At 44.6% G+C, this 23270-nt stretch overlaps 1 protein-coding gene across 3 annotated transcripts in view; it reads right to left on the minus strand.

The window, feature by feature from the left end:
* Nucleotides 1–22620, minus strand: part of SYT17 (synaptotagmin 17) — a 187067-nt gene extending 164447 nt beyond the window's left edge. For all 3 annotated transcript variants that reach the window (XM_056534305.1, XM_056534304.1, XM_056534302.1), the window contains exon 1: nt 22257–22620. Coding sequence is in view for 2 of the 3 variants with exons in the window: in XM_056534304.1 (XP_056390279.1) it covers nt 22257–22271 (15 nt within the window). In the remaining variant the exon portion in view is untranslated. The remainder of the gene's footprint in view (nt 1–22256) is intronic.
* Nucleotides 22621–23270: the final 650 nt, after the last annotated feature.

Raw genomic sequence — 23270 nt, forward strand, 5'->3', positions numbered from 1 at the left:
AATCTCATTGCTTGACATCCTGCACTGGACAATTCCATTTCTTTCTAATAAATTAACTGGTATCACTAGATGTGACTGTTATTGCAGAAACTTGGACCTTATATATTGAGTTGACACCAACATGTGTATGGCCAAGTCACATGGTAGGTATAAGTGCCCTGTGCTCAGCAGAGAAAAGAGAGAGGCTGATAGCATGGTGCCGTTCCCAAGAAAGTGTCCAAACAAAGGGTGTTGTGAGACAGGCTCAAGGGGGAGATTTATCAAAGGATTTAGACAGTTTTTCCCATCAAAATTTGTCACACAGAAAGTCAGAGTCTAAATATGTGCGACTTTTTGAGACTTTTGTTTTAGAGGATTTTTAGAACATGATGCATTCTAGTCTATTTTAGATGGAAAAATGCATTGGTGCTGAATTTATCAAAAGCGACTTTTCAATGACAAGTCGCATCGGCTGAAAGTAGGATGAAATGTCAGACCATGCAGGAGCAGGTTTAATTACATTCTAACCCATAGATTCCGAAGTCTGTGCACAGAATTTATCAAGAGCCGTGCGACTTTTGATAAATTAGGCGCAGAACAGACCGGCCTAACGCTCTGTAGTATGGTCTATATTGATGCGGGACATAGACAGCTTTGATAAATTTCCCCCAAGGACTTTGAGTGTACATTTAAAATGGGACTATGTTTGTTAGTGATGTGATGTAGATGTGCTGTCGGGCACACAGTGCTGTTTTGTACAAAGGGGTGATTAGACCATGTGTTGTTAGGCTTGCCACCTGGCCGGTGTTTTACCGGCACAGCCAGTATTTTGGCCACCCTTATATTAAAAATACCAGCAATGCAATGGCCGGTATTTATTCAACCAATCCTCCAACTCCTGGAATGTTGCGCCATATACTACACCAGTGTTTCCCAACCAGAGCGCCTCCAACTGTTGCAAAACTACAACTCCCAGCATTCCCAGACAGCCAACAGCTGCCCAGGCTTGCTGGGAGTTGTAGTTTTGCAACAGCTGGATGCGCCCCTGGTTTTAAAACACTGACCTATACTAAATACTACTATATGGTCCAACATGCTGGGAGTTGTAGTTTTCATTCGGGGAAGCTGCTGAGCCACAGGCTGTATCAGGGCAGGCTGGGAGTTGTAGTTAGTAACTAACTGCAACTCCCGAATTTAATAAAAAAAAAAAAAGCGATCAAAAAGTCACATCCAAACAAAAATGGTTCTGTTAAAAACTACAGATCAGGGCGCAAAAAACGAGTAAGGTGAGCTGTAGGCCTGAGGTAATTTTGTGGGAGCAACAATGAGCTGGAGGCAGGGGCATAGCTATAGAGGTAGCAGTCGCACAAGGGCCCTGGTGCCTAAGGGGGGCCCAAAACACATCTGCCCCATAAGAGACCAGTATTTTAATTGGCATATGAGGCCCTGTTGCAGATTTTGCATCGGGGCCCAGGAGCTAAAAGCGACACGTCTCTGGCTGGAGGTCTGGATTCAGCTTATACAATAATCTAGAGGCACCAAAAATAGGGGTAAAAGCTTGTATAGGTGCATAAAAGGCCATGCATAGTACAGGGTCAACTAGAAAGCTTTGGGGCATCAGTAGGTGTTCCTATGAAGTGCACTGCCTGTCTGATGAACTGTCTGTGAAACCATTGCTGCTTTAAAATACCGTATTTATCGGGGTATACCACGCACCGGCCTATAACACGCACCCTCATTTTACCAAGGATATTTGGGTAAAAAAAGTTTTTTACCCAAATATCCATGGTAAAATGAGGGTGCGTGTGTATACCCCGATACACCCCCAGGAAAGGCAGGGGGAGAGAGGCCGTCGCTGCCCGCTTCTCTCCCCCTGCCTTTCCTGGGGTCTAGAGCCCTGCTGCTGACGGCCCTTCTCTCCCCCTGACTATCGGTGCCGCCGCCCCATTGCCGGCGCCGATAGCCAGGGGGAGAGAAGGGGCAGCGGCACCCATTGCCGGCGCCGCTGCCCCGTTGCCTCCCCCCATCCACGGTGGCATAATTACCTGGGTCGGGTCCGCGCTGCTGCAGGCCTCCGGCGTGCATCCCCTGCGTAGTTGCTATGCACGACAGCGCCGTGCAGCGCATAGCAACGACGAAGGGGACGCACGCCGGAGGCCTGCGCGGACCCAGGTAATTATGCCACCGGGGATGGGGGGAGGCAACGGGGCAGCGGCGCCGGCAATGGGTGCCGCTGCCCCTTCTCTCCCCCTGGCTGTCAGCGCCGCTTCTCTCCCCCCTGGCTATCGGCGCCGGCAATTGGGCGGCGGCACCGATAGTCAGGGGGAGAGAACGGGCAGCGGCGCCGATAGCCAGGGGAAGAGAAGGGCCATCAGCAGCAGGGCTCTAGACCCCAGGAAAGGCAGGGGGAGAGAAGCGGGCAGCGACGGCCTCTCTCCCCCTGCCTTTCCTGGGGGTGTATCGGGGTATACACGCGCACACACACACCCTCATTTTACCATGGATATTTGGGTAAAAAACTTTTTTTACCCAAATATCCTTGGTAAAATGAGGGTGCGTGTTATAGGCCGGTGCGTGGTATAACACGCACTTTTTAGGCTGAAATTTTTAGCCTAAAGTCTATGTGCGTGTTATACGCCTATACACCCCCAGGAAAGGCAGGGGGAGAGAGGCCGTTGCTGCCCGCTTCTCTCCCCCTGCCTTTCCTGGGGTCTAGAGCCCTGCTGCTGCCGGCCCTTCTCTCCCCCTGGCTATCGGCGCCGCTGCCCGTTCTCTCCCCCTTACTATCGGTGCCGGCGCCCCATTGCCGGCGCCGATAGCCAGGGGGAGAGAAGCGGCGCCGGCAATGGGGCGCCGGCACCGATAGTAAGGGGGAGAGAACGGGCAGCGGCGCCGATAGCCAGGGGGAGAGAAGGGCCGGCAGCAGCAGGGCTCTAGACCCCAGGAAAGGCAGGGGGAGAGAAGCGGGCAGCAACGGCCTCTCTCCCCCTGCCTTTCCTGGGGGTGTATAGGCGTATAACACGCACATAGACTTTAGGCTAAAAATTTTACACAAGACCTTACACTAATATGAGATCTTTTTGAAGTCAACATGGGCCTGACTGAAGTTTTCTGTTTGAAATCCTGTTGAGCCTTGGTCCCAGAGAGTGATGTGAAACAGCAGTGACCTAAGGTCCCTGTAGAGTTAAAGAGGACCTGTGGCCAAACTCCCAAAATGTTACCATTAAATAGCTTAGAGAATCTCGATTCCACAGGTTTTATATAGTTTCTTGATATGCCCTGTTTTATATTTAGCTATTCCTGGAGTATTCCTGACATTTCCCAGCCTTTTTCAGATATATGATAACCTTTAATACCACTGTATGTAATTCTTTCGATATATGGGTCACCTCTTGAAGCTCTTCTGCTATATTTGTCTTTTTATGCAGAGGTATCTCTGTGTGTGTATATATATATGTATATATGTATATATATATATATATATATATATATATATATATATATACACACACACACACAGAGATACCTCTGCATAAAAAGACAAATATAGCAGAAGAGCTTCAAGAGATGACCCATATATCGAAAGAATTACATACAGTGGTATTAAATGTTGGGAAATATAAATATATATATATATATATATATATATATAGAGAGAGAGAGAGAGAGAGAGAGAGAGAGAGAGAGAGAGAGAGAGAGAGAATGAGAGAGATAAAGAGAGAGAGAGATGTGTAAAGGAGGCGTGGCCTGCCAGAGTGTTGTCAAAGGATGTGGCTTGCCTGTGATGGGCGTGGCTTGTTGATGTGCCGATAAGGAGTGTTTCAAGGAAAGGATGCTGCAAGACTAGTCAGAACAAAGTGTCATATGATCTCCGTCTCAGAAGGGAGGGGAAGAGGAGACGACAGAGGACGGCAGGTTTTACTTCACTTTCTGCCTGTCACAGAATATTTCACCTGGAAAAATGGCCTAGTACAGATAATAACTGTATATTAGAATACAGTTAGTCTGACCATTAGGAGACAAAATATGAATATTTTTTCCTATTCAGAGTACCCCTTTAGGGTGCGTTCACACGTACAGGATCCTGCGCATTTTTGATGCGCAGGATTTGTAACTGAATATTAGAAGCTGTGCTCAGTCATCTAGTTTACATTGAAATCTGCAGCAGAAAATCCTGTGCATCAAATCTGCACATGTGTGAACGTACCCTTAAGGTGTGTGTATTGGGCAGACATGCCCCTTAATGTAAAACATACACCCTCCCTGTATAATCCCGCCCATCACCTGGTCACTCCTATTATTAAAATGAAGTCCACATGCATCTTACAAATTACCTAAATTGTCAGAAAAACTATAGACCCTCATATCTAAGGATATATCCAGAAACTGTAATAATTTTTTTGGGGGGGGGGGGGGGGGGCTGGTGACAGGTCTTCTTTAACAGTGACTTGCCAGAGAATAGTTGTGTTATGTTTAAGTTTTATGTTCAAGACTGTTGAAGTTCTATTACTGAACATTCAAGCATACAGTGCCACCTAGAGTGTTTAGTAATCACTATACATATTGTACCTAATCAAAGAAACTGTAACCACTATGAGTTGTTGTGCTGCTGTTGGATGAGAAGATGTTATTTTTCTTTTTTATACAACACTACGGTCTGCAATCATTTATTGAGAGGGGAAACCATTACCTCCACCACCCTCCTACAGGCTGCAGTGCTAACTAGAGTAACACAACACTATAGTTTTTATCCAAACCCAGAGACATCCATATGAGCATGGCTATGCTTGCTGCTGCACTTCAATCTATTTAAAGAGTACCTCATTAATTTGATAAATAGTATAGTCCTCCCAGGTCACTGCCCCCATCATGATAAACCACCCCTGCCTAGTTTTGTATTATTTGTTTAGTTTTCTACCTTCATATTGCTCTGTATTTTCTGCTCAGTCTCAGTCAGAGTCACAGACTGGGAAGGGGCGTTCCCCAGCAGGCGTGACATCATCTGAAGCAATACAGGGGAGAACTTCCTCCCTTACTCTGCTACCAACTGTATATGGCAGTTAAGTGTAATAGGAGCTTTGATTGGCTAATGCTGCACCCCCCCCCCCCCCCCCCGCACTCCAGGCTGTATTTTCTGTGTTTGGACTTCTGCCAGGCCAGCAGGAGTCCAAAGTCTGTGCAAGAGATGGGCAGGAAATGTGCTGTGGAGAAGTAGGGAGACACCAAGTGGCAGCTTTTTTAAACACAAATAAAGAATAGAAAACTTTATTTTTTTTATTTAACCAAGTATATTAGAAAGATTTTTTATTTACCATAAGGAGTGCAATAGCAAAAATTTGTTTTAATGAGAGTGCCCATTTAAGCTCACTGGGCTAAGAAGCAGTACCAGGCACAGCCATACCTGTACGGACATCTTGAATAAACAACGACTAAACCCTGGTGCTCCAGTTATCCCTACATTCGCACTCACTAAGCCAAACATAAGGCTTTAATTGAATATTACATTTATCTATTATGTCTAACATTTCGCAAAACTTGGGTGTTTTCACAGGACCCCTTCACTTTTTCACTCTTCATGAAATCCATTCCACTAGATATTAAAGGGATATTCCGGCTTTATAGGATAGGGCATAAGATGTATGATCGCAGGGGTCCCACCGCTGGGGACCCCCATGATCTCAGTAAACCCCCAGCATTCTGTGTCAGTCGCTTCCTCCGAGACGGGGATGTGACATTATGGCCACGCCCATAGTGACATCATACCATGCCCCTCTGGGTAGGGGATGAGATGTATAAAGCTGGAATACCCCTTTAACTGAAGAAATTTGCATTGATTCAATCCATGGGCCTGGCACGAAGACCAGTCTTGCAGTGTCAACTCCAAAGCAACTCAAAGACCCTGGCAGTAAGGGGCTGTCACTGCAAAGTATTGTGACATTAAAAGTGGCATGCTACCATGACCCAGAATTTTTTTTATTTATTTTGGTACACAATCCACATCAAGATATGTTGTGTGCGCATGAGGTTTCTGGACCCAACAAACTGGAAAGGTTCCTTACATTGTGGATAGACCTGTACAATAATTTCAATAATTTCACCTCAGCCTGACTTTCCCATCCGCAGGGTTTCCCCCCCCCCCCAATTATAACACACCGTTATATAAAGTAGTACACCAAGCACCACATACACACTTCTCCGCCCCCCCCCCTTCTTCTACCAGACCCCACTTTACAGTATGGCGATGACACGGAGGAGGTTCAAGGCTATTCGGAAATGCCTGCATTATCCAGATAATGAGGCATGTCCACCCCGAGGTGATCCCGCCCATGACCGGCTTTACAAAGTGAGGCCGGTCATCGATCACTTTGGGGCCAAATTTTTGGAGGCCTACGTACCGCTCAGGGACCTCTCGGTAGATGAGTCTCTCATCAGTTTTAAAGGGAGACTCATCTTCCGCCAGTATATTCCCTTGAAGCGGGCGCGATATGGCGTGAAGCTCTATAAACTCTGCGAGAGTACCTCCGGGTACACTTGCAGGTTTAGAGTATATGAGGGACGAGATTCCCGTATTGAACCCCCAGATTGTTCCCCCACTCTGGGTGTTAGCGGGAAAATCGTTTGGGACCTTATGCACCCATTGCTGGATAAGGGTTTCCACGTGTACGTGGACAACTTTTATACCAGCATCCCTCTCTTCACATCCCTTGCCGCCAGATCCATGTCCGCTTGTGGGACTGTGCGGAAAAACCAGAGAGGCCTCCCTCTAAATTTGGTCAAGACGCCTATTCCCAAGGGTGCCCTGACCCATGATAACCTGTTGTTGGTGAAGTATAAGGATAAGAGGGATGTCCTTATGCTCACCACTATTCATGGGAATGGCAGCACCCCTGTCCCTGTGCGAGGTACCGTGGGACCCGTCCTCAAACCCGATTGTATTCTGGACTACAATTGGTATATGGGGGGAGTTGATCTCTCAGATCAAGTCCTCAAGCCATACAACGCCATGTGGAAAACACGGGCATGGTACAAAAAAGTTGCGGTCTACTTGGTACAGGTTGCCATGTACAACGCTTTTGTACTATCCCAGTACACTGGCAACACAGGGACATTCCTCCAGTACCAAGAAGAAATCCTAAGGTTCCTGATCTTTGGCGACCGGGAAAGATCAGGCTGGACTTCCCAAGGGTCTGGAGTTATAGGCGCCAGGATCGTCCCAGGCAAACACTTTCCAGGTGTGATCCCCCCCCCCCCCCCCCCCCACTGGAAAGAAGGGACGAACCCAGCAAAAATGCAGTGTATTTTTCAGGAAGGAGATGCACAAGGACACCACATATCAATGCAACACTTGCCCAGATAATCCGGGCCTCTGCATAGGCTGCTTCAGGGAGTATCACACTTCCATGGAGCACTAAATTTTCCCTTTTCATTAGAATTTTCCATAATTTGACCAATGTACCAAATCCAGAGTACATTCCAAAATTTTACGCCCATAAATCACTAAATTGCCCAACAAAACCTGAAAAAAAAATCCAAAACCTGATAAGACCTCTGGGGGTGTTTTTTCAAAAATGGGTCATAGGTCACTGAGTCACTATCATCGGGGACTTTTTATGTTGCCTCAAATGCGCAGCGCTCTCTCTCTCCACCTGAGCGGGTGCGCATTTGCGGCAACAGGTTAGGGACGGCCACACACATCACATTCCCAGAATGATGATTCAGAACATAGGGTTTGGGGCGGGCATATTTTTTTTCGTTTTGGCTATGCTCTGGGTCATCATTCTGGGAACATTTTATTTATTACGTTTTATTATGTTTTATAATTTTCTGGCCCACTGTACCCCATATTACGGGCCTCTGTACCCCACCTGTCTACCCCAGTTACGGCCCGTTGTCCCCCATAGTGTTCCCCTATTTTAGTGTTCCCCTATTATCATTAGCGCTCCTTGAGGGGGTCCCATATCCTGGCTCCATATCAAGGTCCCTGACTGCGCTCCCACTCAAGCAAGACCTGCTGTGCACCCGCCAAGCCTAAATCATCAAAAAATAAGGTATGTCCTTACTCCAAAGAAATGTATTTACAAATTGTGGGGTGTCTTTTCTGCTATTAACCCTTGTAAAAATGTAAAATTTGGGGGAAACACACACTTTAGTGAAAAAAATTAATTTTTTTTACATATGCAAAAGTGGTGAAATCCCTGTGGGGTATTAAGGCTTACTTTACCCCTTGTTACATTCCTCAAGGGGTCTAGTTTCCAAAATGGTATGACATGTGGGGGGTATTTTGCTGTCCTGGCACCATAGGGGCTTCCTATATCGAGATGTCCCCCCCATTTCAGCAAAGTATGCAAATGTGACTCCTTCCCTTCAGAGCATTGTGGCGCTCCTGCAGTGCACTTGACATCCACTTATGGGGTACTTCCACACTCAGAAGAGATGGGGTTACAAATTTTGGGGGGTCTTTTCTACTATTGACCCTTGCAAAAATTTGAAATTTGTGGGGAAACCCACATTTTAGTGAAAAAAAAAATTTTTTTTTTTACATATGCAAAAGTCGGGTATTTTCTGCTTTAACCCTTTGTAAAAATGTAAAATTTTTGGGAAACCAAGCATTTTCGGTAAAATTTTGTATTTTTTTTTTTACATATGCAAAAGTCGTGAAACCCCTGTGGGGTATTAAGGTTCACTTTACCCCTTGTTACGTTCCCCGAGGGGTCTAGTTTCCAAAATATAATGCCATGTGGTTTTTTTTTTTTCTTGCTGTCCTGGCACCATAGGGGCTTCCTAAATGCGGCATGCCCCCAGAGCAAAATTTGCTTCCAAAAAGCCAAAATGTGACTACTCCTCTTCTGAGACCTGTAGTGCGCCAGCAGAGCACTTTTCACCCCCATATGGGGTGTTTTCTGAATCGGGAGAAATTGGACTTCAAATTTTGAGGGGTATTTTCTGCTTTAACCCTTTGTAAAAATTAAAAATTTTTGGGAAACCAAGCATTTTCGGTAAAATTTTGTATTTCTTTTTACATATGCAAAAGTCGTGAAACCCCTTTACCCCTTGTTACGTTCCCCAAGGGATCTAGTATGTGCTTACTCGAGAGAAACTGGGCTACAAATACCAGTAAAAATTTTCTCCTTTTACCCCTTGCAAAAATTCAAAAATTGGGTCTACAAGAACATGCGAGTGTAAAAAATGAAGATTTTGAATTTTCTCCTTCACTTTGCTGCTATTCCTGTGAAACACCTAAAGGGTAAAAACACTTACTGAATGTCATTTTGAATACTTTGGGCGGGGGGGGGGGGGGGGGGTGTAGTTTTTATAATGGGGTCATATTTAGAATATGTCACGAACAAACAATCTCGGAATCAGAATGATAACTAAAAGCAAGTTGCCATGGAAACCCCCCGTTCTGCCCACCCCTGGATGTCTGGCAGAACGGGGGGGAGAAGATGGAGACCGACCGGTACCTTACCTGAAGATGGCGTGGGGACCGAAGATCATCATGGAGACTGCAGAGATCCCGGCTCAGGTAGGGAAACAATGGTAGGGGGGGGGGGGGAATGAAAGTGAAAGTAAAGCGATCTTTACTGTGGCAACCACTAGGAAGGCCGAACTGCAACTTCCAGCATGCCCAGACAGCCAAAGTCTGTCTGGGCATGCTGGGAGTTGTAGTTTTGCAACATCTGGAGGGTACAGTGGTGCCCAAACGGTAGCCCTCCAGATGTTGCCAAACTTCAACTCTCAGCATGCCTAGACTGCCCAGGCATGCTGGGAGTTGTTAGTTCTGTAACATCTGTCCCTTCAGATTTAGAAATTTTCATGAAATTTTTGAAAATTGCTGCTCTACTTTGAAGCCCTCTAATTTTTTCAAAAAGTTAAAATAATGGCCATTTTATGATGCCAACATAAAGTGGACATATTGTATTTGTGAAGAAAAATAAAAATTTATTTGGAATATCCATTTTCCTTACAAGTAGAGAGCTTCAAATTTAGAAAAATGCAGAATTTTCATGAAATTTTGGGAAATTTCACCAAAAAAGGATGCAAGTAACGCCGAAAATTTACCACCAAAATAAAGTAGAATATGTCATGAAAAAAACAATCTCAGAATCAGGGTATTCGGTAAAAGCGTTTTAGAGTTATTAATGCGTAAAGTGACGGTGGTCAGAATTGCGAAAAAGGGCTCAGTCCTTAAGGTGAAAAAGGGCTGCGTCCTTAAGGGGTTAAATGTTGTTACTAAGTCATGTAACCAGGGAAGGTGTAAGTGACCAGGTGACTTGTGGGTGACCTATGGACGTCCTCCAAACTGCCCCCCTATTTAGGAGGGGAGGAGCCAGTTTAATTTCAGTTTAGACCTTGCTGAGCTACAGTACAGTCAAGACCTGAGAGTGTCTGTTGTCCTAAGGGAGACCAAGGCCCAGGGGCGTACCTAGAGAAATTTTGCACCCGGGGCGGACCCTTTGTTTTGCACCTCCCCCCACCCACAACCCTCCTTAATTACATGCACCCCCCCTTAATTACACCCCCGCTCCACCCAATCACCCCCCCCCCCCCTTAATTACACCATATTAGATTCCCCACATTAGGTAGCATAGTTTTCCACATTAGGTAGCATAGATTCCCCAGATTAGGTAGCATAGATTCCCCACATTAGGTAGCATAGATTCCCCATATAAGGAAGCATAGATTCCCCACATTAGGTAGCATAGATTCCCCACATTAGAAAGCATAGTATTCCACATTAGGTAGCATAGATTATCCACATTAGGAAATGCAGTTTCCCCACATTAGGTAGAATAGATTCCCCACATTAGGTAGCATAGTTTTCCACATCAGGTAGCATAGACTCCCCACATTAGAAAGCACAGTTTCCCCACATTTGGTAGCATAGATTCCCCACATTATTAGGGAAGCAGCGCAGTTTCCCCACATTAGGAAGCATAGTCTTCGTCGTCCCTCCCCCCCCCCCCCTGACAAACACACACACATACACACACATAGACAGACACACACAGACAGACACACACATAGACAGACACACACATACACATAGACAGACACACAGACAGACACACACACACATAGACAGACACACACACACATAGACAGACACACACACATAGACAGACACACACACATAGACAGACACAGATGCACAGTCAGAAACAGCCACACACACACACATAGACAAACACACACACATAGACAGACAGACACACACACACACATAGACAGACACACTTACCTGGCAGCGTTTCTTCCCTCCGGCGGCGGCCTGACGAGTGACGTCACTGACGTCCTACTGCGCGGGGTCTGCAGAGGGACGTCACATGTGCGACGTCCCTCATCAGAACCGGGCCGGCCGCCAGCACAGCTGCAAACGGGGGGTCGGCCGAGCGAGGTAATGGGATGTTAATGGACGGGAGCAGAGCGGAGCGGAAGATGAGGGGGGGCACCCCCGGGGACTGAGCGGCATGGTGTCACCCCATCAGGGCTGGTGTCGCCCGGTTCGGTCCGCACCCCAGCCACTACGTCACTGGATTGTGGGGGGGGGTGACTCCACCATGGGCACCCCCCCTTGTGAGTGGCACCCGGGGTCTCCTGGTTTTGTTAAAATACTTTTTTATTAATTTTTTACTGTTTTAGAACTAAGGGATATGTCATTTTTAAGAGATTTACTGTTCCGCAACACCTGTGTATGATTTTCGCGGTCTTTTACTCACCAGTATAAATGACGACATCTCCATCTGCATAACCATTGGACCTGATGAAGAAGGGATCCCGACCTTCGAAACGCGTTGTCCCACCCTCCATGTTACAGCCTTTTTTTCACTATCCCCATTTTATTCTTTTGGAAGAATATCGGTCCCGTGGTTCCGAGAAAAAAGAGAAGTGCTTCTGTGGGCGCTCACCTCCGTCACAGATGTAGTCCGTCACAGGTATGTGGAAGTTTCCGAGAACTTGGAAAAATAAAACCGCTTGGACACGGATGTATCCCTCTCTTCACATCCCTTGCCGCCAGATCCATGTCCGCTTGTGGGACTGTGCGGAAAAACCAGAGAGGCCTCCCTCTAAATTTGGTCAAGACGCCTATTCCCAAGGGTGCCCTGACCCATGATAACCTGTTGTTGGTGAAGTATAAGGATAAGAGGGATGTCCTTATGCTCACCACTATTCATGGGAATGGCAGCACCCCTGTCCCTGTGCGAAGGTACCGTGGGACCCGTCCTCAAACCCGATTGTATTCTGGACTACAATTGGTATATGGGGGGGAGTTGATCTCTCAGATCAAGTCCTCAAGCCATACAACGCCATGTGGAAAAACACGGGCATGGTACAAAAAAAGTTGCGGTTCTACTTGGTACAGGTTGCCATGTACAACGCTTTTGTACTATCCCAGTACACTGGCAACACAGGGACATTCCTCCAGTACCAAGAAGAAATCCTAAGGTTCCTGATCTTTGGCGACCGGGAAAGATCAGGCTGGACTTCCCAAGGGTCTGGAGTTATAGGCGCCAGGATCGTCCCAGGCAAACACTTTCCAGGTGTGATCCCCCCCCCCCCCCCCCCACTGGAAAGAAGGGACGAACCCAGCAAAAATGCAGTGTATTTTTCAGGAAGGAGATGCACAAGGACACCACATATCAATGCAACACTTGCCCAGATAATCCGGGCCTCTGCATAGGCTGCTTCAGGGAGTATCACACTTCCATGGAGCACTAAATTTTCCCTTTTCATTAGAATTTTCCATAATTTGACCAATGTACCAAATCCAGAGTACATTCCAAAATTTTACGCCCATAAATCACTAAATTGCCCAACAAAACCTGAAAAAAAAATCCAAAACCTGATAAGACCTCTGGGGGTGTTTTTTCAAAAATGGGTCATAGGTCACTGAGTCACTATCATCGGGGACTTTTTATGTTGCCTCAAATGCGCAGCGCTCTCTCTCTCCACCTGAGCGGGTGCGCATTTGCGGCAACAGGTTAGGGACGGCCACACACATCACATTCCCAGAATGATGATTCAGAACATAGGGTTTGGGGCGGGCATATTTTTTTTCGTTTTGGCTATGCTCTGGGTCATCATTCTGGGAACATTTTATTTATTACGTTTTATTATGTTTTATAATTTTCTGGCCCACTGTACCCCATATTACGGGCCTCTGTACCCCACCTGTCTACCCCAGTTACGGCCCGTTGTCCCCCATAGTGTTCCCCTATTTTAGTGTTCCCCTATTATCATTAGCGCTCCTTGAGGGGGTCCCATATCCTGGCTCCATATCAAGGTCCCTGACTGCGCTCCCACTCAAGCAAGACCTGCTGTGCACCCGCCAAGCCTAAATCATCAAAAAATAAGGTATGTCCTTACTCCAAAGAAATGTATTTACAAATTGTGGGGTGTCTTTTCTGCTATTAACCCTTGTAAAAATGTAAAATTTGGGGGAAACACACACTTTAGTGAAAAAAATTAATTTTTTTTACATATGCAAAAGTGGTGAAATCCCTGTGGGGTATTAAGGCTTACTTTACCCCTTGTTACATTCCTCAAGGGGTCTAGTTTCCAAAATGGTATGACATGTGGGGGGTATTTTGCTGTCCTGGCACCATAGGGGCTTCCTATATCGAGATGTCCCCCCCATTTCAGCAAAGTATGCAAATGTGACTCCTTCCCTTCAGAGCATTGTGGCGCTCCTGCAGTGCACTTGACATCCACTTATGGGGTACTTCCACACTCAGAAGAGATGGGGTTACAAATTTTGGGGGGTCTTTTCTACTATTGACCCTTGCAAAAATTTGAAATTTGTGGGGAAACCCACATTTTAGTGAAAAAAAAAATTTTTTTTTTTACATATGCAAAAGTCGGGTATTTTCTGCTTTAACCCTTTGTAAAAATGTAAAATTTTTGGGAAACCAAGCATTTTCGGTAAAATTTTGTATTTTTTTTTTTACATATGCAAAAGTCGTGAAACCCCTGTGGGGTATTAAGGTTCACTTTACCCCTTGTTACGTTCCCCGAGGGGTCTAGTTTCCAAAATATAATGCCATGTGGTTTTTTTTTTTTCTTGCTGTCCTGGCACCATAGGGGCTTCCTAAATGCGGCATGCCCCCAGAGCAAAATTTGCTTCCAAAAAGCCAAAATGTGACTACTCCTCTTCTGAGACCTGTAGTGCGCCAGCAGAGCACTTTTCACCCCCATATGGGGTGTTTTCTGAATCGGGAGAAATTGGACTTCAAATTTTGAGGGGTATTTTCTGCTTTAACCCTTTGTAAAAATTAAAAATTTTTGGGAAACCAAGCATTTTCGGTAAAATTTTGTATTTCTTTTTACATATGCAAAAGTCGTGAAACCCCTTTACCCCTTGTTACGTTCCCCAAGGGATCTAGTATGTGCTTACTCGAGAGAAACTGGGCTACAAATACCAGTAAAAATTTTCTCCTTTTACCCCTTGCAAAAATTCAAAAATTGGGTCTACAAGAACATGCGAGTGTAAAAAATGAAGATTTTGAATTTTCTCCTTCACTTTGCTGCTATTCCTGTGAAACACCTAAAGGGTAAAAACACTTACTGAATGTCATTTTGAATACTTTGGGCGGGGGGGGGGGGGGGGGTGTAGTTTTTATAATGGGGTCATATTTAGAATATGTCACGAACAAACAATCTCGGAATCAGAATGATAACTAAAAGCAAGTTGCCATGGAAACCCCCCGTTCTGCCCACCCCTGGATGTCTGGCAGAACGGGGGGGAGAAGATGGAGACCGACCGGTACCTTACCTGAAGATGGCGTGGGGACCGAAGATCATCATGGAGACTGCAGAGATCCCGGCTCAGGTAGGGAAACAATGGTAGGGGGGGGGGGGGGGAATGAAAGTGAAAGTAAAGCGATCTTTACTGTGGCAACCACTAGGAAGGCCGAACTGCAACTTCCAGCATGCCCAGACAGCCAAAGTCTGTCTGGGCATGCTGGGAGTTGTAGTTTTGCAACATCTGGAGGGTAACAGTTTGTAGACCACTGTTACAGTGGTGCCCAAACGGTAGCCCTCCAGATGTTGCCAAACTTCAACTCTCAGCATGCCTAGACTGCCCAGGCATGCTGGGAGTTGTAGTTCTGTAACATCTGTCCCTTCAGATTTAGAAATTTTCATGAAATTTTTGAAAATTGCTGCTCTACTTTGAAGCCCTCTAATTTTTTCAAAAAGTTAAAATAATGGCCATTTTATGATGCCAACATAAAGTGGACATATTGTATTTGTGAAGAAAAATAAAAATTTATTTGGAATATCCATTTTCCTTACAAGTAGAGAGCTTCAAATTTAGAAAAATGCAGAATTTTCATGAAATTTTGGGAAATTTCACCAAAAAAGGATGCAAGTAACGCCGAAAATTTACCACCAAAATAAAGTAGAATATGTCATGAAAAAACAATCTCAGAATCAGGGTATTCGGTAAAAGCGTTTTAGAGTTATTAATGCGTAAAGTGACGGTGGTCAGAATTGCGAAAAAGGGCTCAGTCCTTAAGGTGAAAAAGGGCTGCGTCCTTAAGGGGTTAAATGTTGTTACTAAGTCATGTAACCAGGGAAGGTGTAAGTGACCAGGTGACTTGTGGGTGACCTATGGACGTCCTCCAAACTGCCCCCCCTATTTAGGAGGGAGGAGCCAGTTTAATTTCAGTTTAGACCTTGCTGAGCTACAGTACAGTCAAGACCTGAGAGTGTCTGTTGTCCTAAGGGAGACCAAGGCCCAGGGGCGTACCTAGAGAATTTTGCACCCGGGGCGGACCCTTTGTTTTGCACCTCCCCCCACCCACAACCCTCCTTAATTACATGCACCCCCCCTTAATTACACCCCGCTCCACCCAATCACCCCCCCCCCCCTTAATTACACCATATTAGATTCCCCACATTAGGTAGCATAGTTTTCCACATTAGGTAGCATAGATTCCCCAGATTAGGTAGCATAGATTCCCCACATTAGGTAGCATAGATTCCCCATATAAGGAAGCATAGATTCCCCACATTAGGTAGCATAGATTCCCCACATTAGAAAGCATAGTATTCCACATTAGGTAGCATAGATTATCCACATTAGGAAATGCAGTTTCCCCACATTAGGTAGAATAGATTCCCCACATTAGGTAGCATAGTTTTCCACATCAGGTAGCATAGACTCCCCACATTAGAAAGCACAGTTTCCCCACATTTGGTAGCATAGATTCCCCACATTATTAGGGAAGCAGCGCAGTTTCCCCACATTAGGAAGCATAGTCTTCGTCGTCCCTCCCCCCCCCCCCCTGACAAACACACACACATACACACACATAGACAGACACACACAGACAGACACACACATAGACAGACACACACATACACATAGACAGACACACAGACAGACACACACACACATAGACAGACACACACACACATAGACAGACACACACACATAGACAGACACACACACATAGACAGACACAGATGCACAGTCAGAAACAGCCACACACACACACATAGACAAACACACACACATAGACAGACAGACACACACACACACATAGACAGACACACTTACCTGGCAGCGTTTCTTCCCTCCGGCGGCGGCCTGACGAGTGACGTCACTGACGTCCTACTGCGCGGGTCTGCAGAGGGACGTCACATGTGCGACGTCCCTCATCAGAACCGGGCCGGCCGCCAGCACAGCTGCAAACGGGGGTCGGCCGAGCGAGGTAATGGGATGTTAATGGACGGGAGCGAGCGGAGCGGAAGATGAGGGGGGCACCCCGGGGACTGAGCGGCATGGTGTCACCCCATCAGGCTGGTGTCGCCCGGTTCGGTCCGCACCCCAGCCACTACGTCACTGGATTGTGGGGGGGGTGACTCCACCATGGCACCCCCCCTTGTGAGTGGCACCCGGGGTCTCCTGGTTTTGTTAAAATACTTTTTTATTAATTTTTTACTGTTTTAGAACTAAGGATATGTCATTTTTAAGAGATTTACTGTTCCGCAACACCTGTGTATGATTTTCGCGGTCTTTTACTCACCAGTATAAATGACGACATCTCCATCTGCATAACCATTGGACCTGATGAAGAAGGGATCCCGACCTTCGAAACGCGTTGTCCCACCCTCCATGTTACAGCCTTTTTTCACTATCCCCATTTTATTCTTTTGGAAGAATATCGGTCCCGTGGTTCCGAGAAAAAAGAGAAGTGCTTCTGTGGGCGCTCACCTCCGTCACAGATGTAGTCCGTCACAGGTATGTGGAAGTTTCCGAGAACTTGGAAAAATAAAACCGCTTGGACACGGATGTATTTTGGAAAATAAAAAGAAGATTTATTCCTTCAGCATGCAATACAGCAACGCGTTTCGACGGGCAGGGACCCCCTCTTCATCAGATAGCCTGATGAAGAGGGGGTCCCTGCCTCTCGTAACGCGTTGCTGTATTGCATGCTGAAGGAATAAACCTTCTTTTTATTTTCCAAAATACATCCGTGTCCAAGCGGTTTTATTTTTCCAAGTTCTCGGAAACTTCCACATATCTGTGACGGACTACATCTGTGACGGAGGTGAGCGCCCACAGAAGCACTTCTCTTTTTTCTCGGGACCACGGGACCGATATTCTTCCATTCCAGTGACCGTCCTCCGCCGGTGAGAACGGGTCTAGTGCCGGCTGCACTCCTCCAATCTGTGTCCCCCAGAATAGTGGGAAACAAGCGTCTACTGGTGTTGTGCCCACGGTACAACACAGAAAGGTGAGCAAACCTAACATAACTGAAAGCACGAATCTGGAAACGGCTGCTCCCCCCCTTCCTTGGAGCCGACATCCATTTTTAATTTAATTTAATTATTTTCTTTTACACTCAGATTATCTATATATATATTTTTTTTTACTACGCTTAGATGCGCATTGTGTCTCCTCTGTCTTTTTCTATATATTTCTGTTGTCATTTTATTCTTTTATGTTAAATAAAATCCTTTTGCCTATATATAATTTCCCATTTTGGATTTGATTTGTATCCAACCTTGGATTGATCTACACTTGCGAGGAGAGCGCCTGAACGCACCGGCATTTTCTGCTGCAATGCAGACCACAGTTCCCTCTATTTCCAAGACCGCCTAGGATCATCCTAAGACGGAGAAGGTGACGTGGCAGCACTCCCGGACTTTCTATTCACTACGCTATATGGTGTTGTACCCGTAGTGCAACACCCAAAGGTGAGCATAACTGCTTCTCTTCTCATTTACCCTCAGTTATTAGGAGTAACGGCACATTGCTGCGCTTTTTTTCTGTTCCCTTTTCTTTCTATGGTTTCTCTATGCTCACACTGCGGAATTTCTGGGCAGAATTTCGGCTGGAGATCGAGCCGGCGGCACTAGGACCGCGCGGTCTACATTGCCATCCCCATAGATGGCAATGCATTTCTGAGCAGATCTCCCAAAAGATCCACCCAGAAATGCATTGCAGTCTATGGGGGCAGGAATGCAGTCTGCTTGGTCTTAGCGCCGCCAGCTCGATCTCCGGCAGAAATTCTGCCCAGAAATTCCGTAGTGTGAACCTAGCCTAACTGTCAACTTTGACAGTGCCAACTAAATGGTTACTATCCGGCAGTAGCAATGCGATCGTGGGGGTTTATTGAGCTAAAATGGCGAAAGAAGGTCCCCTTACCTGCCTCTGTCGCTGATTCAATGATGTAGGCTGGGTTTAGCAAGGCTATATCAGTAGACAGCCGATCATACTGTGTAATGCTATGCATAGGCATAGCATTATACAATAACTGTAATCTAATGATTGCATATAAAAGTCCCTTATGGGAAAAAAGTGTAAAATAAAATAAAATAATATAAAAAATGTTTTGTTAAATTATATAACCCCCCCCCAAAAAAAAAATTTTTTTTTAAATAACTTACATTATAATGTTTATGATCTACTTGAATAGTAGACTGCATAGATAAATAATAAGGTGCGATCAAAAAGTCCCAGCAGAACAGACATTGTACCGAAAAAACTACTGGATGACGGCGCAAAAAATGAGCCCTGATACATCCCTGTATGCCAAAAAATAAAAAAAAGTTATAGGGGTCAGAAAAGGACAATTTTATGAATACAATAAAGTAGTACAAAAATAAAAAAATAAACTATAAATTTGGTATCGTTTTAATCGCATTGACCTACAGGATAAAGATAATGCATCATTTTTACTATAAAGTGCACTGCATAAAAACCAAACCCCTCAAAGGTTGCAAAATTGCAGTTTTCTTATAAATTTTCTTATAATTTGTGGGTTTTGCAGTACATTTTGGTAAAATAAAAGAACTTACAAAGTACAATTTGTCGCTCAAAAAACAAGACCACATATGGGTCTGTAGGTGGAAAAATAAAAGAGTTATGGATTTTAAAAGAGGAGGAGAGAAAAAAACTAAAACGCTAAAAATTACACTTGGCTGTGTGCTTAAGGGGTTAAGGTAACTTTTATTGAGCTAGATAACCCCTTTAAAGAATATATTCGGCTAACATCTTGGTTCCAGTAATCACAGGGCACCTTCCAAGGTCTTGCAGGGTCCATATCTGAATAGGTCAGCACTGTTTTGATGGCATGAGGGGGGACTTACACAACATTCAGTGGTTTTAAAGTTTTGGCTAATGGCATATGCATGTATATGTAGAATACAAGGTGGCTATTAGTTATGGATTGTGTAGGGCAGTGTTTCCCAACCAGTGTGCCTCCAGCTGTTGCAAAAATACAACTCCCATCTCCGTTGGCTGTCCGTGCATGCTGGGAGTTGTAGTTTTTGCAACAGCAGGAGGCACACACAACAGAGTGTTGGGAAACACTGCCCTACACAGTTGTTGCAAAAGTACAACTCCCAGCATGCCTGGACAGCCAAAGACTTTTCGGGCATGTTGGAAGTTGTAGTTTTGCAACAGCTGGAGGCACACTGGTTGGGAACCAATGCCCTACAATGCCCTACATCAGTGTTTCCCAACCAGGGTGCTTCCACTTGTTATAAAACTACAACTCCCAGCATGCCTGGACAGCCAAATACTTTTCGGGCATGTTGGAAGTTGAAGTTTTGCAACAGCTGGAGGCACACTGGTTGGGAAACAATGCCCTACAATGCCCTACACCAGTGTTTCCCAACCAGGGTGCTTCCACTTGTTGCAAAACTACAACTCCCAGCATGCCTGGACAGCCAAATACTGTTCGGGCTTGTTGGAAGTTGTAGTTTTGCAACAGCTGGAGGCACACTGGTTGGGAAACAATGATCTACAATGCCCTACACCAGAGTTTCCCAACCAGGGTGCTTCCACTTGTTGCAAAACTACAACTCCCAGCAGGCCCGGACAGCCTTCGGCTGTCCGGGCATGCTGGGAGTTGCAGTTTTGCAGCAGCTGGAGGAACCCCAGTTGGGAAACACTGCCCAACACAGTAGTAGTTTTTGCAACAGCTGAAGGCACACTGGTTGGGAAACAATGGCGTCAGGTAACCTGACACTGACACAGCAGCCTATTTGTAACATGTGAGCAACATCTGTAGCTGACATGTTCACTTGTTGCTTTGCAGATACTGTTCCCAGTGTGTATAATAAAGCCTTAACCAATGGAAGCATCAGCTCCACCCAGCGCCATCCAAACTCACAGGAGCCGGAAAACAAGCTGCCTACAATATGCTGCTGAGCTGTCTGCATGTCGCGTCCTAAAAAAAACCCTATAATAAATGTTATACTACATTATTTGGCATACACCATATAGAAACATAGAAGACTGTTGGCAGAAAAACACCTCTGCTCCATCTAGTCTGCCCTGATATATATTTTTTATCTTATATATTTCCCTCCCCCAGCAGGTTTACATTCACTTAATGCAGATTTACCATCCACAGCTGCTGGAAGTTTGTCCCAAGCATCTACTACTCTTTCAGTAAAATAATATTTTCTCATGTAGCTCCAGATCTTTTCCCGCATCTGATCTCAGATTGTGCCACCCTTGTGCTTGAGTTTCATTCCTAATAAGAACACACCTCTCCAGAATCTTATCTAAAAATAGATAAAATCACTATGTAAATTCTTAAAGCAAAAAATGGCACAAATATATTCAGCTCTTGCTTAGTAATAGAGGACATGACTGACACTAACACCACCAGGTATCAAGGCTGGTGGCATATATTAACCACTAAAGCGCCAGGAAAAAGAAGGTTTTTGGTGATGGTCCCTAAAGGTGGAACATGCACTGGTCTATATGTATTATTATATTTATAAGCTGGTTTTACAGTGGGGGAGAGTAGAGGTCCACAGGGACATGTCACCCGCATATTGGGATAAAAATCACTGTCTCTTGCCTGCCATATTTCCTCAAGGAAAAATCACTTATAATTATCTTAAAATTTCTGATGGGGTTGTAGTTTACCCAATGGTTGCAAGGTTACATGTGCCTTTTTAAATAAATAAAATAAAAATTAAATACATTATAATAATTAAAAATGATATATATATATATATATATATATTTTTTTTTTTTTTTTTTTTTTTTTTTTTAATTATTATTATTATTATTATAATAATGTTTTTTTTTTTTAACTTACTGCAATAAAAATGAGGTGCAATTTAAAAAGACACATGTAACCTTGCAACCATTGGGTAAACTACAACCCTATGCATATCTATTTATCTGTCTTTTTTTCTCGTTACTATTTATCTACATGACAATAATATATATATATATATATATATATATATATATATATATTGTCATGTAGATACCGGTAAATAGTAACGAGAAAAAAAGACAGATAAATAGATAGAAGAATAACTAGACAAACAGACATCTGACAGATGTAGCTGTGTTTAATTTGCCAATGTAATTGAGTTAAGTTTGTCATTTGCGACAACTCACGGTGACATCAAAACATATTGTCCATTCTTTTTCCGGAGAATAACATACGAACCTACTTCTTTATCAAGTGCACACACAAAAAAAACAAAAAAGAAAACATGCAATATTCTGTATACATAACCGGAATATTATAGATCATACATGTTAAGACAATAAACTTTTTCATCCTCATGTAAAACTTCTCCCTGTATTTGTGAATGTAGGCGACATATTGTTCTGCACATCCTTTGCCCCAATCCTGCTGATCTCTCCATTCTCTGATATGTTATTACCTTGCAGTCACAGCCCATCCTTTTGCAGCCTATGCCCATTGACTTGTTCATTGGCTGAAGCTTTCCGTAAGTTCTAACCCGAAACTTGATTTTCAGTAATAAGTAAAGATGTGAATGCCACCTACCTGTATATATGCCATCTTCACTCACAGTGCCATCAGGTGCCAGGGTTGCCTGTACATGGCCTACTTCTTTCCCCTCTTTTTTTCCTCTCAATAAAAGCAAAAAAAAAAAAAATATAAAAATAAAAAAAAATACACAAGACGTGACTTGTTTAGTTGATGATCAGAGAGCAGGATGGCTCTTCTCCTTCATGGTGACACTTCCCCATCAGGAGACAGGAGGCTACTCCTACTTGTGGCTTGCATGTCACATCAGATGTCCCCTGCTTTATTTGGGGGGGACAGTTTCAGTGGCTGAGCCAGCTTCTGGGAAAGGCTCCCTCCTCCCTGTCACTTACACACTGTGTTGCATTGATTACAAGTGTCCTCTTTGCCTGCTCTCCCTGTTTTGTTTTGAATAATGACTATCTTTCTAGTTTAGACTCACTGTGGCCACCTACAGGCAGCCTGCAGTATATTCTGTCTTGGTAAAAAAAAAAAAAAAAACCCTAAGGCAACATGTTCCACCATAAAAGTAGGTCTGCTAATAATACACTTTGCTTCGTATTAAAGTTTTTCTTTGTGTGCTATTAAGTAATTCAGGTTCAGGGGATGCCGGCAGCATTTGTGGTCCCTTAGTAGCTTCGGCGAAAAGGGACATCGAACCTGGAACCTCGCAGGTACCTTTTGGTCCGGAGGCGAAGGGTAAGGTTTGTTGGGGGGGCTCTCTCTCCTATCGGAGAAGGGCTTGCCATAGACCGCATCCTTTGTGCACTTTTTTTAGTGTAACACGTTTGCATTTTTTCTTGCACTTTGGGTGAATCGAGAGCACGTTCCTCGGCTTTAGATAAAAAAAAAAAAAGGTTATATCATATAAGAATAATTCAGGTTCTAACATATTATAGTAAAACAGATTATATCATATCATAGTAATTCAGATTATATCCTATAAGGCCCCTTTCGCACTACATAATTACTCTGTTTTCAAAGTTCTGTCAGAAAATCGGCAGTAAAACGGCAGTTACAAAATCCTATACG

This window comes from Hyla sarda, chromosome 8, assembly GCF_029499605.1.
Source record: "Hyla sarda isolate aHylSar1 chromosome 8, aHylSar1.hap1, whole genome shotgun sequence".
In the NCBI taxonomy this organism is placed as follows: Eukaryota; Metazoa; Chordata; class Amphibia; order Anura; family Hylidae; genus Hyla; species Hyla sarda.